The sequence below is a fragment of the Oncorhynchus clarkii genome, chromosome 32, assembly GCF_045791955.1.
Source record: "Oncorhynchus clarkii lewisi isolate Uvic-CL-2024 chromosome 32, UVic_Ocla_1.0, whole genome shotgun sequence".
In the NCBI taxonomy this organism is placed as follows: domain Eukaryota; kingdom Metazoa; phylum Chordata; class Actinopteri; order Salmoniformes; family Salmonidae; genus Oncorhynchus; species Oncorhynchus clarkii.
In genome coordinates this window covers 10327842-10341874 of record NC_092178.1, presented here as the reverse complement: position 1 = coordinate 10341874, position 14033 = coordinate 10327842, and the positions used below count along the sequence as shown (strand labels likewise).

Below are 14033 nucleotides of genomic sequence, written 5' to 3'. Positions count from 1 at the left end.
TGTTTAGGGACAGACAGCATTCCAATTTGCTGTTTTTTGTTTGATTCTTTCCAGTGTGTCAAGTAATTATCTTTTTGCTTTCTCATAATTTGGTTGGGTCTAGTTGTGTTGCTGTCCTTGGTGGTCTGTTTTGTGTTTGTGAACAGAGCCACAGAACCAGCTGGCTGAGGGAACTCTTATCTAGTTTAATCTGTGGGCATAGCTTCCTTTTAGGTGGCTGTAGAGTTTAACAGTTCTTTTCTGGATTTTAATAATTAGTCCTAATTCTGCTCTGCATGCATTGTTTGAGGTTTTGTGTTGAAGGGGAAGGATACTTTTGTAATCAAATCAAATGTTATTTGTCACATACACATGGTTAGCAGATGTTAATGCGAGTGTAGTGAAATGCTTGTGCTTCTAGTTCCGACAATGCCGTAATATCCAACGAGTAATCTGACCTAACAATTTCACAACAATTACCTTATACACACAAGTGTAAAGGAATGAATAAGAATATGTACATTAAAAAAATATATATGAATGAGTGATGGTACAGAACGGCATAGGCAAGATGCAGTAGATGTTATAGAGTACAGTATATAGATATGAGATGAGTAATGTAGGGTATGTAAACATATAAAAGTGGCATTGTTTAAAGTGGCTAGTGATACATTACATCAAGATGCAGTAGGTGGTATAGGGTACAGTATATACATATGAGATGAGTAATGTAGGGTATGTAAACATTATATTAAGTGGCATTGTTTAAAGTGGCTAGTAATACATTTATTACATCAATTTTTCCATTATTAAAGTGGCTGGAGTTGAGTCAGTATTTTGGCAGCAGCCACTCAATGTTAGTGGTGGCTGTTTAACAGTCTGATTGATGGCCTTGAGATAGAAGCTGTTTTTCAGGTTCTCGGTCCCTGCTTTGATGCACCTGTACTGACCTCGCCTTCTGGATGATAGCGGGGTGAACAGGCAGTGGCTCGGGTGGTTGTTGTCCTTGATGATCTTTTTGGCCTTCCTGTGACATTGGGTGGTGTAGGTGTCCTGGAGGGAAGGTCATTTGCCCCCGGTGATGCGTTGTGCAGACCTCACTACCCTCTGGAGAGCCTTACGGTTATGGGCGGAGCAGTTGCCGTACCAGGCGGTGATACAGCCCGACAGGATGCTCTCGATTGTGCATATGTAAAATTTGAGTGTTTTTGGTGACAAAAAACTTCAGCCTCCTGAAGTTGAAGAGGCGCTGCTGCGCCTTCTTCACAACGCTGTCTGTGTGGTTGGACCATTTCAGTTGGTCTGTGATGTGTACGCCGAGGAACTTAACTTTGTACCCTCTCCACTACAGTCCCGTCGATGTGGGTAGGGGGGTGCTTCCTCTGTTGTTTCCTGAAGTCCACGATCATCTCCTTTGTTTTGTTGACGTTGAGTGTGAGGTTATTTTCCTGACACCACACTCCGAGGGCCCTCACCTCCTCCCTGTAGGCCGTCTTGTCGTCGTTGGTAATCAAGCCTACCACTGTAGTGTCGTCTGCAAACTTGATGATTGAGTTGGAGGCATGCATGGCCACACAGTCGTGGGTGAACAGGGAGTACAGGAGAGGGCTGAGAACGCACCCTTGTGGGGCCCCAGTGTTGACGATCAGCGCGGTGGAGATGTTGTTACCTACCCTCACCACCTGGGGGTGGCCCGTCAGGAAGTCCAGGACCCAGTTGCACAGAGCGGGGTGGAGACCTGGGATCTCAAGCTTCATGACGAGTTTGGAGGGTACTATGGTGTTAAATGCTGAGCTGTAGTCGATGAACAGCATTCTCACATAGGTATTCCTCTTGTCCAGATGGGTTAGGGCAGTGTGATTGCAATTGCGTCGTCTGTGGACCTATTGGGTCGGTAAGCAAATTGGAGTGGGTCTAGGGTGTCAGGTAGGGTGGAGGTGATATGGTCCTTGCATACCACTGCTGGCTTGCTTCTGAAGCTAAGCAGTGTTGGTCCTGGTCAGTCCCTGGATGGGAGACCAGATGCTGCTGGAAGTGGTGTTGGAGGGCCAGTAGGAGGCACTCTTTCCTCTGGTCTAAAAGAATATCCCAATGCCCCAGGGCAGTGATTGGGGACATTGCCCTGTGTAGGGTGCCGTCTTTCGGATGGGACGTTAAAAGGGTGTCCTGACTCTCTGAGGTCATTAAAAAAAATCCCATGGCACTTATCGTAAGAGTAGGGGTGTTAACCCCGGTGTCCTGGCTAAATTCCCAATCTGACCCTCAAACCATCACGGTCACCTAATAATCCCCAGTTTACAGTTGGCGCATTCATCCCCTCCTCTCCCCTGTAACTATTCCCCAGGCCGTTGCTGCAAATGAGAATGTGTTCTCAGTCAACTTACCTGGTAAAATAACGGATAAATAAAATAAAATAAATAAATGATGACAGACGCGAGCGCTACGGTGCAGTTGTCAGTTACCTTAGCTTTCTTGGGAACAGGAACAACGGTGGCCCTCTTGAAGCATGTGGGGACAGCAGACTGGGATAAGGATTGATTGAATATGTCTGTAAACACACTATCCAGCTGGTCTGCGCATGCTCTGAGGACGTGGCTGGGGATGCCGTCTGGGCCTCCAGCCTTGTGAAGGTTGACATGTTTAAATGTTTTGCTCACGTCGGCTGCAGTGAAGGAGAGCCCGCAGGTTTTGGTAGCGGGCCGTGTCAGTGGCACTGTATTGTCCTCAAAGCGAGCAAAGAAGTTGTTTAGTCTGTCCTGGAGTAAGACATCCTGGTCCGCGACAAGGCTGGTTTTCCTTTTATAGTCCGTGATTGACTGTAAACCCTGCCACATACCTCTCGTGTCTGAGCCGTTGAATTGTGATTCTACTTTGTCTTTAAACTGACACTTAGCTTGTTTGATTGCCTTGCGGAGGGAATAGCTACACTGTTTGTTTTCGGTCATGTTTCCGGTCACCTTGCCCTGATTAAAATAATGTAGAATGCTGCATGCAGAGTCTCAATTGGGTGTTTGTCCCATTTTGTGAATTCTTGGTTAGTGAGTGGACCGCAGACTTCACAATCATAGAGGCCAATGGGTTCTATAGCTGATGGAAGTATTTTTAGCCAGATCCTAGTTGGGATGTCGAGCTTTATGTTCATTTGGATGGTATAGAACACCTTCTTGCCTTGTCTCTTAATTCACAGCCTTGTGGAAGTTATCTATCTGTGGTATTGGTGTTGAGGTAGGTACAGTGGATTCGGAAAGGATTCAGACCCCTTGACATTTGACACATTTTGTTATGTTACAGCCTTATTCTGAAATTGATTACATTTTGTGTGTTTGTGGGGGGGGGGGGGGGGTCTCATCACACACAATACCCCATAATGACAAAGCAAAAACAGGTTTTCAGAAATTGTTGCAAATTTGTGTTCAGACCCTTTACTCAGCACTTTGTTGAAGAACCTTTGACAGCGATTACAGCCTCGATTCTTCTTGGGTATGACGCTACAAGCTTGGCACCTGTATTTGGGGAGTTTCTCCGATTCTTCTCTGCAGATCCTCTCAAGCTCTGTCAGGTTGGAAGGGGAGCGTCGCTTCACAGCTATTTTCAGGTCTCTCCAGAGATGTTCGAACGGTTTCAAGTCCGGGCTCTGGCTGGGCCGCTCAAGGACATTCAGATCCCGAAGCCAGTCCTGCGTTGTCTTGGCTGTGTGCTTAGGGTTGGTGTCCTGTTGTAAGATGAACATTCGCCCCAGTCTGAGGTCCTGAGCGCTCATGAACAGGTTTTCAACAAGGATCTCTCTCTGTACTTTGCACCGTTCATCTTTCTCTCGATCCTGACAATCCCTGCAGGCCACTACCATAAAGGCCTGATTGGTGGAGTGTTGCAGAGATGTTTGTCCTTCTGGAAGGTTCTCCCTTCTCCACAGGGGAACTCTGGAGCTCTGTCAGAGTGACCATCGGGTTCTTGGTCACCTCCAATCGTCTCCCCCGATTGCTTAGTTTGACCTGGCGGCCAGCTCTAGGAAGTCTTGGTTGTTCCAAACATTCTTCCTTTTTAAGAATGATGGAGGCCACTGTGTTCTTGGGGACCTTCAATGCTGCAGAAATGTTTGGGTACTCTTCTCCAGATTTATGTCTCGACACAATCCTGTCTCGGAGCTCCACGGACAATTCCTTTGACCTCCTGGCTTGGTTTTTGCTTTGACATGCACTGTCAACTGTGGGACCTTATATAGACAGGTATGTGCCTTTCCAAATTATGTCCAATCAATTGCATTTACCTCAGGTGGACTCCAATCAAGTTGTAGAAACATCTCAAGGATGATCAATGGAAACAGGATGCACCTAAGCTCAATTTCAAGTCTCATAGCAAAGTGTCTGAATACAAATGTAAATAAGGTGTTTTTAAAAACCTGTTTTTGCTTTGTCATTATGGGGTATTGTGTGTAGATTTGAGATTTTATTTATATATATGTGTGTGTGTGTGTGTGTGTGTGTGTGTGTGTGTATATTATTGTATTTATTTTAAATCCATCATAGAATAAGGCTGTAACTTAACAAAATGTGGAAAAAGTTAAGGGGTCTGAATACTTTCCGAATGCCCTGTATACTTATTTGTCTGCTCTAAGGCAACTGTGTCTAGATAGAATTTGTAGTTGTCCTGGCAACTGGACTTTTTTTGGAACAACATTATTTTGTTCTTAGTGAGATTCACTGTTTGGACCCAATCTGTGCAGAAGATCTAGGTGCTGCTGTAGGCCCTCCTTGGTTGGTGACCGAAGCACCAGATCATCAGCAGACAGTAAACATTTGACTTCAGATTCTAGTAGGGTGAGGACAGGTGCTGCAGACTGTTCTAGCTAGTGCCCTCGCCAATTTACTGATGTATATGTTGAAGAGGGTGCGGCTTAAGCTGCACCCCTGTCTCACACCCCGGCCCTGAGGAATGAAATGTGTGTTTATTGCCAATTTTAACCGCATACTTGTTGTTTGTGTACATGGATTTTATAATGTTGTATGTTTTTCCCCCAACACCACTTTCCATCAATGTGTATGTCAGACCCTCATGCCAAATTGAGTCGAAGGCTTTTTTGAAATCAACAAAGCATGAGAGGACTTTGTTATAGTTGTTGCTCTCTCACTCACTCATTCTCACACACGCATACACACATCGTTACCTGTTATTTCAAGGTTACTCCGAGTACAGAGTGTTGATCTGTGTGATTGTGTACAGACCCTTCCTGACAGTGCAGTGTCCAGCTACGCAGCGTCTCTGAAGGAGAAAGGCTCCCTGGTCCCAGCGCTCTACAAAGTCATCAGAGAGAACTACAGTGATGTACGTACTACACACACACACACACACACAGATACAATCCACACACACACACACACACACGGATACAATCCTTTTCCACTAGAATTGCTACATTCTGGAAAAATACTAGCCAAGAGCTTGTGTTCTTTGCTAAATAACCAGCTAACTTTCTAAAGGGGTTTAGATGAAACAACAACCTAGGTATGTTGAAACTAAAGCTAAAACTTAAAATGAACTCTCCCTCAAACCTTCTCCTCTCCATCTCTCTTCTAGCTGTTGGAACCCGTGTGTCACCAGCTGTTTGAGTTCTACCGTAGCGGGGAGCTTTGGCTACAGCGGTTTGTGCTCCAGTTCCTCCCTGAGCTGCTCTGGTCCCTCCTCCTGGCTCCGTCTGCAGCCAGGGACCCACACACCTCAGGCTGTATAGAGGCCCTGCTACTGGGGATATACAACCTGGTGAGAGACACACCAACACACACTCGTTCTCTCTCTCTCTTTCTCTCTTTCTCTCTTTCTCTCTCTCTCCTCTCTCTCTCTCAGAATAACAGAGTAGGTCAGCTGTCAGTCGTCATCCTGTCTCAGCGATTACTCATCCTGACATTTAGCAGCTCTGACAGTGCCTGACAGGCCTTTGAACACACATTCACACACACCACTCAGACATTGCTTTCTTGGCACGCTCTTTTAACAAATGTTATTTCCTTCAACCTGACATTCCGTCTCTCCTCCCCCCCCCCCCCCCCCCCCCCCCCTCTATGTAGGAGATCGTAGATAAGGATGGACAGAGTAAAGTCCTCTCTTTCACTGTCCCCTCCCTCTCCAAACCCTCAGTCTACCACGAGGTAAGTACAAGTCAGTCTTTCTCTATGAACAGTAGTGTATGGATAGATGGCCAACTGTTCAGTCTTCCCCAGATGAAAGTGTTTCTAATCCAGAGTAATTAATATGAATAAACCCCTCCCCCAGCCCTCCCACATTGGCTCGCTGGCGTTGACTGAAGGGGCTTTAGCCAATCACGGGCTGAGTAGAGTGGTGTACAGCGGGCCTCACCTACAGAGAGAAACCTTCACTGCTCAGAACAGGTCAGAGACGGCGAGCTATGGTTGAGTTGGAACTCGACTGCTGTGTGCTACATTTCTTTCATGACTAATTGACTGTTGTGCAACAGTTCTTGGTTTGTGTTAATGTTGCATTTTGTGTGTGTGTGGTTTTACTATTGTTGTGGGGACCACAAGTCCTTACAAGGATAGTAAAACAAGGTCAATTTGGGCATTTCGCCGGTCCCCACAAGGGAAAAAGCCTGTTTTAGGGGTTAGAAATAAAGGTAGGGTGTGGAGTTATGGGTTAGTGGTTAGGAAAAATAGGACTTTTAATGGGAATAAATGTTTTGGTCCCTACAAGGATAGTAAAACAAACGTCTGTGTCTGTGTGTGTGTCTGTGTGTGTGTCTGTGTGTGTGTCTGTGTGTGTGTAGGTTCGAGGTGCTCACCTTCCTGCTGCTGAGTTACAATGCGTCCCTCAGTTACATGTCCTCCTCCTCTCTGCAGTCCCTCTGCCAGCTCAGCTCCAGGTACCACAGATAATACGTCATGACCCTGCGCTGTTCTGCCATCAGGGAAAGTCCGTTCCCAACACGCACACACACACACACACATTCCCACTCCCCATGCAAGCATCCGCTCAACTGATCCTCTTTAAGACTTGAGGGTGGAACTGAGCCAAGATACTACCACTTCCTAGAGAGGCTAGGACACACAGATCTCTCTCTGAGGACTACTTCATCTGCTGGCAGTGTGTTGAACACTGAGCTAAAGCCACTCAGAGGGGCGATCTGCTCACTACAGTTCTACTGGATAAGAACATGAATGCTGGCACCACTGTGGCCTTTAGGAACAAGGCTGCTTGAGGTCAATACATTTAGACACAAGTAATAGACTTCCTTGTCTTGTTCCAGAAACAACGTTTGCTTGCAAAACCTGCCAAAACATAGCAGTATACCTAGACTGGTATGGATTTTTCAAATCATAGTGCTCTTTTATAAAACAAAATACGCTGGCTGACACATTTCTCAAAGAGTGCCTTTGTGTCTCGGTTGGTTGACTCTATTCTCTGTACTCTGATTGGTTGACCGATGGATGGTATTCTCTGCCCTGTGATTTGGTTAACAGGGTGTGTATCTGTGGTTTCCCACGACAACATTTGAGGAGGTATAAAGGTATCAGCTCTCGTCTGACCGTCACCTCTGAGTTCCTGGTTCAACTCGTCACTGGGATACACTACGCACTGTGAGAACACACACACCAGAGGAGGCTGGTGGGAAGAGCTGTAGGAGGACAGGCTCATTGTAATGGCTGGAATAGAATAAATAAAACGGCATCAAACATATTAAAACCACATGTTTTGACTCAGTTCCATTCATTCCATTCCAGCCATTACAATGAGCCCGTCCTCCTATAGCTCTTCCCACCAGCCTCCTCTGTTACACACTAGCCCTAATCTCTGATCCTTGATTTTAACCTTGACCCGGATCGTGCGTGTGTGTGCGTGTGCGTGCGTGCGTGCGTGCGTGCGTGTGTGTGTGTGTGTGTGTGTGTGTGTGTGTGTGTGTGTGTGTGTGTGTGTGTGTGTGTGTGTGTGTGTGTGTGTGTGTGTGTGTGTGTGTGTGTGTGTGTGTGTGTGTGTGTGTGTGTGTGTGTGTGTTTGTTCCAGGTGTAATGGGGAGATGGACCTCGGTTCCAAGGCGCTGGATGATGTTCTGTATCGAGCTCAGCTAGAATTGTTCCCTGAAGCTCTACTGGTGGGTGACATCACACACACACACACACATCGGTGTGTGCCAGGACACTGACCTCTCCCATGGTGTGTGTGGGGTGCCAGTAATCCCAGTAGATTATTCAATGTTGAGACGTTGAGATGTTAATCTGTAATCCTGAAGGCTGCTGCTGTGTCAAACAGCTTCACAGCAGGTTGTTCAACAGTCCCGTTGTCAATGCCTAACATTGTGTGTTTAGGTGGGTAATGCCATCAAGTCCTCTCAACAGTGTGCAGCGCTAAAGTCTGGCGCTAGTAAAGAAGGAACTCGCATCATTCAGGTGGAGATGACTCCTACTTCCTCTAGGTATGTGATGTATAAATTCTAATGACACAGTTTTCATGTTTCATCTATAGGTATAGTTTCGTAGATTCATCTTTTTTTGTGTGGACATTTTAATATATTGGATTTTGACATTTCATTCCATAACGGTATCATGTGCCGAGCTAGATCAATATTGTTTTTTTTATGGATGATGATTTTAAATGACGTTTCCTGTTTACCTGTTTTGAACTACTAATAATTGCCCCCCTGAATGTGCATTCCGTCCTGTAGGATCTCACGGAACGCAGTCACATCACTCTCTATCAGAGGACATCGCTGGAAGCGACATGGTAAGACACACAGGCACACAAACAGGACTGGGTTTAGAAACACTATCCTAGTCTCAGTAGGGTATCTGATCTATTCTCTGTAGCTTGTCTAGTGATTAAAGACATTCGTCTGTCTGTGTAGTGGCCTGTCTGTAGAACCATTAATGACTACTGATGAGAGGTTATCAGTTCTAGACCCTTCCCATCCACACAGCTCTACTGACTACTGATGAGAGGTTATCCGCTCCAGACCCTTCCCATACACACAGCTCTACTGACTACTGATGAGAGGTTATCCGCTCCAGACCCTTCCCATACACACAGCTCTACTGACTACTGATGAGAGGTTACCCGCTCCAGACCCTTCCCATACACACAGCTCTACTGACTACTGATGAGAGGTTATCCGCTCCAGACCCTTCCCATACACACAGCTCTACTGACTACTAATGAGAGGTTATCCGCTCCAGACCCTTCCCATACACACAGCTCTACTGACTACTGATGAGAGGTTATCCGCTCCAGACCCTTCCCATACACACAGCTCTACTGACTACTAATGAGAGGTTACCCGCTCCAGACCCTTCCCATACACACAGCTCTACTGACTACTGATGAGAGGTTATCCGCTCCAGACCCTTCCCATACACACAGCTCTACTGACTACTAATGAGAGGTTATCCGCTCCAGGAGGAACTGGAGTTCATTACTTATCTATGTATTATTCACTACGTCACTGCTCATGTGTCTCCATATTGTCCTCTATACATTATCACTGTCAAATAAAATGTTTTTAGTCACATGCGCTGAATACAACAAGTGTAGTAGACCTTACAGTGAAATACTGAATACAACAAGTGTAGTAGACCTCACAGTGAAATGCTGAATACAACAGGTGTAGTAGACCTTACAGTGAAATGCTGAATACAACAGGTGTAGTAGACCTTACAGTGAAATGCTGAATACAACAGGTGTAGTAGACCTTACAGTGAAATGCTGAATACAACAGGTGTAGTAGACCTTACAGTGAAATGCTGAATACAACAGGTGTAGTAGACCTGACAGTGAAATGCTGAATACAACAGGTGTAGAAGACCTTACAGTGAAATGCTGAATACAACAGGTGTAGTAGACCTGACAGTGAAATGCTGAATACAACAGGTGTAGTAGACCTTACAGTGAAATGCTTACTTACAAGCCCTTAACCAACAATGCAGTTTCAAAAAAATACAGATAAGAATAAGAGATAAATAGTAACAAGTAGTTAGCAGCAGTAAAATAACATATTACGGATGCATTATCACTACCTATACAGTTGAAGTCGGAAGTTTACATACACTTAGGTTGGAGTCATGATAACTTGTTTTTCAACCACTCCACAAATTTCTTGTTAACAAACTATAGTTTTGGCAAGTCGGTTAGGACATCTACTTTGTGAATGACACAAGTATTTTTCCTACAAATGTTTACAGACAGATTATCTAACTTATAATTCACTGTATCACAATTCCAGTGGGTCAGAAGTTTACATACATACATTAAGTTGACTGTGCCTTTAAACAGCTAGGGGTGGCAGGGTAGCCTAGTGGTTAGAGAGTTGGACTAGTAACCAAAAGGTTGCAAGTTCAAATCCCCGAGCTGACAAGGTAGTCTGTCGTTCTGCCCCTGAACAGGCATTTAACCCACTGTTTAGGCTGTCATTGAAAATAAGAATTTGTTCTTAACTGACTTGCCTAGTAAAATAAAGGTAAAATAAAAAATTCTGATAGGCTAATTGACATAATTTAAGGCAGTTGGAGGTGTACCTGTGGATGTATTTCAAACTCAGTGCCTCTTTGCTTGACTTAGTGGGAAAATATAAAGAAATCAGCCAAGACCTCAGAAAACAAATTCTAGACTTCCACAAGTCTGGTTCATCCTTGGGAGCAATTTCCAAATTCCTGAAGGTACCACGTTCATCTGTGCAAACAATAGTACGCAAGTATAAACACCATGGGACCACGCAGCCGTCAAACCGCTCAGGAAGGAGATGCGTTCTGTCTCCTAGAGATGAACGTACTTTGGTGCGAAAAGTGCGAATCAATCCCAGAACAATAGCAAAGGACCTTGTGAAGAGGCTGGACGAAACAGGTACTAAAGTATCTATATCCACAGTAAAACGAGTCCTACATAACCTGAAAGGCCGCTCAGCAAGGAAGAAGCCACTGCTCCAAATCCGCCATAAAAAAGCCACGGTTTGAAACTGCACATGGGGACAAAGATCATACTTTTTGAAGAAATGTCCTCTGGTCTGATGACACAAAAATAGAACTGTTTGGCCATAATGAGCATCCTTATGTTTGGAGGGTAATTGGGGATGCTTGCAAGCCGAAGAACACCATCCCAACCGTGAAGCATCATTTTGTGAGGGTGCTTTGCTGCAGGAGGGTCTGGTGCACTTCACAAAATAGATGGCATCATAAGGAGGGAAAATAATGTGGACATATTGAAGCAACATCTCAAGACATCAGTCAGCAAGTTAAAGCTTGGTCACAAATGGGTATTCTAAATGGACAATGACTCAAATCATACTTACAAAATGGACAACAAAGTCAGGTGTTGGAGTGGCCATCACAAAGCCCTGACCTCAATCCTATAGAAAATGTGTGGGCAGAACTGAAAAAGCGTGTGCGAGCAAGGAGGCCTACAAACCTGACTAAGTTACACCAGCTCTGTCAGAAGGAATGGGCCAAAATTCACCCAACTTATTGTGGGAAGCTTGTGAAAGGCTACCCGAAACGTTTGACCCAAGTTAAACAATTTAATGGCAACGCTACCAAATATTGAGTGTATGTAAACTTCTGACCCACTGGGAATGTGATGAAAGAATTAAAAGCTGAAATAAATAATTCTCTCTACTATTATTCTGACATTTCACATTCTTTAAAATAAAGTGGTGATCCTAACTGACCTAAGACAGGGAATTTTTACCAGGATTAAATGTCAGTTCCTATACGTGCTCACTGTCTATACATGAGCACTGTCTATACATGAGCACTGTCTATACATGAGCACTGTCTATACATGAGCACTGTCTATACATGAGCACTGTCTATACATGAGCACTGTCTCATCTTTTTGCATAGTTGACTGTATTATTATACAGGCGTGTACATTATCACTGTCTGCATGTGCATTATCACTATACTCTGTATACTTTGTGATCATAATATTTTTTTTTTTGCCATCATATTTATTTTACTGTCTGTGTTTGTGTGTCTGTCTCATATCTGTGTCCCCATCTCCATGACCCCAGAGTCCCAGGAGGTCAGTGTAGACAGTGACCTGGCGGCCCCTGGAGGTCAAGGGTCATCCATCCCAGAGATCAGTGTGACGATGCCCAATGGAGACTCTCTGCGACCCCGTGACCCCCGACCATTAACCCAGCCCGAGCCGGAGCCGCTGGGGTCAGCCTCAGAGGTCAGCCCCACCCACGACCTCAGTCTTAGAGGTCAAGAGGTCAGGAGGCAGAAGTCTGTGAGGCGATTGGTGGACGAGGGTTCTGGGCCCACCTCCGCAGGGAGGGCCCAGTACTAAGACCCTCCCCATCCCCGGGGTAACCTAGGTAACAGTGTGTGGAGGCATGGTCTTGTCTAAGCATGACGGCTGATTGGTTTGCTGACTAACTTTTGCCGTGCGGCGTTGCCTCTCCTGATATCTACAGTACCAGTCAAAAGTTTGTATTTTTACTATTTTCTACATTGTAGAATAACAGTGAAGACATCAAAACTATGAAAAAACACATGGAATCTTGTAGTAACCAAGAAAGTGTTAAACAAATCAAAATATGTTTCTTCAAAGTAGCCACCCTTAGACTTGATGACAGCTTTGCATACTCTTGGCATTCTCTCAACCAGCTTCATGAGGTAGTCACCTGGAATGCATTTCAATTTACAGGTGTGCCTTGTTAAAAGTTAATTTGTGGAATTTATTTTCTTAATGCGTTTGAGCCAATCAGTTGTGTTGTGACATGGTAGTGGTGGTATACAGGAGGTAGCCCTATTTGGTAAAAGACCAAGTCCATATTATGGCAAGAAAAGCTCAAATAAGCAAAGAGACACGACAGTCTATTACTTTAAGACATGAAGGTCAGTCAATCCGTAAAACTATGAAAGTTTCTTCAAGTGCAGTCGCAAAAACCAAGCGCAATGATGAAACTGTCTCTCATGAGGACCACCACAGGAAAGGAAGACCCATAGTTACTTCTGCTGCAGAGGATAAGTTCATTAGAGTTACCAGCCTCAGAAATTGCAGCCCAAATAAATGCTTCAGAGCTCAAGTAACAGACACATCTCAACATCAACTGTTCAGAGGAGACTGCGTGAATCAGGCCTTTATGGTCGAATTGCTGCAAAGAAACCACTACTAAAGGACACCAGTAAGACGAAGAGACTTGCTTGGGCCAAGAAACACGAGCAATGGACATTAGACTGGTGGAAATCTGTCCTTTGGTCTGAGTTCAAATTTTAAATGTTTGGTTCCAACCGGCGTGACTTTGTGAGACACAGTGTTGGTGAACTGATGATCTCCGCATGTGTGGTTCCCACTGTGAAGCATGGAGGAGGAGGTGTGATGGTGTGGGGGTGCTTTACTGGTGACACTGTCTGTGATTTATTTAGAATTCAAGGCACACTTAACCAGCATGGCTACTGCAGCGATACACCATCCCATCTGGTTTGTGCTTAGTCCCACTATCATTTGTTTTTCAACAGGACAATGACCCAACCCACCTCCAGGCTGTGTAAGGGCTATTTGACCAGGAATGAGAGTAATGGGAGTGATGCATCAGATGACCTGGCCTCCACAATCACCCAAACTCAACCCAATTGAGATGTTTTGGGATGAGTTGGACCGCAGAGGGAAGGAAAAGCAGCCAACAAGCATATGTGGGAGCTCCTTTAAAGACTGTTGGAAAGCATTCCTCATGAAGCTAGTTGAGAGAATGCTAAGAGTGTGCAAAACTGTCATCAAGGCAAAGTTTATTTTTTTGGGTTACGACTTGATTCCAAATGTGTTATTTCATAGTTTTGATGTCTTCAGTGTTATTCTACAATGAGGACAATAGTAAAAAGAAAGAGAAACCCTAGTTGTTACTGTATGTCCTCCGGTCTCTTTCTTCTTCCTCACCCTCTCCATCCATTCTCCCTCTGTTCTCCATTCACTGGTGAAGGAAGTTTGGTGTGTGTGTGCATGTGCGTGCGAGGTATTTTGGTCTCTAAAACGCCTTGCTCCAACACATCACTGGGTTGCCGGGGGTGACAGACTGCTCTCTTCTGATTAGTTAGCTGTAGCAGCTGAGGAGGATAGGC

General features: G+C 44.9%; 1 protein-coding gene across 2 annotated transcripts in view; it reads left to right on the top strand.

Moving 5' to 3' along the window:
- Positions 1-14033, top strand: part of LOC139391822 (hyccin-like) — a 29060-nt gene that overhangs the window by 12338 nt on the left and 2689 nt on the right. The window contains exons 3-12 of one of the 2 annotated variants that reach the window (XM_071139393.1): positions 5200-5301; positions 5554-5736; positions 6042-6122; positions 6247-6362; positions 6755-6850; positions 7449-7565; positions 7990-8077; positions 8292-8398; positions 8648-8706; positions 11981-12289. In XM_071139393.1, the coding sequence (XP_070995494.1) occupies positions 5200-5301; positions 5554-5736; positions 6042-6122; positions 6247-6362; positions 6755-6850; positions 7449-7565; positions 7990-8077; positions 8292-8398; positions 8648-8706; positions 11981-12261 (1230 nt within the window). In that variant the 3' untranslated portion in view covers positions 12262-12289. The remainder of the gene's footprint in view (positions 1-5199; positions 5302-5553; positions 5737-6041; positions 6123-6246; positions 6363-6754; positions 6851-7448; positions 7566-7989; positions 8078-8291; positions 8399-8647; positions 8707-11980; positions 12290-14033) is intronic. The other variant, XM_071139392.1, reaches the window with a different exon arrangement.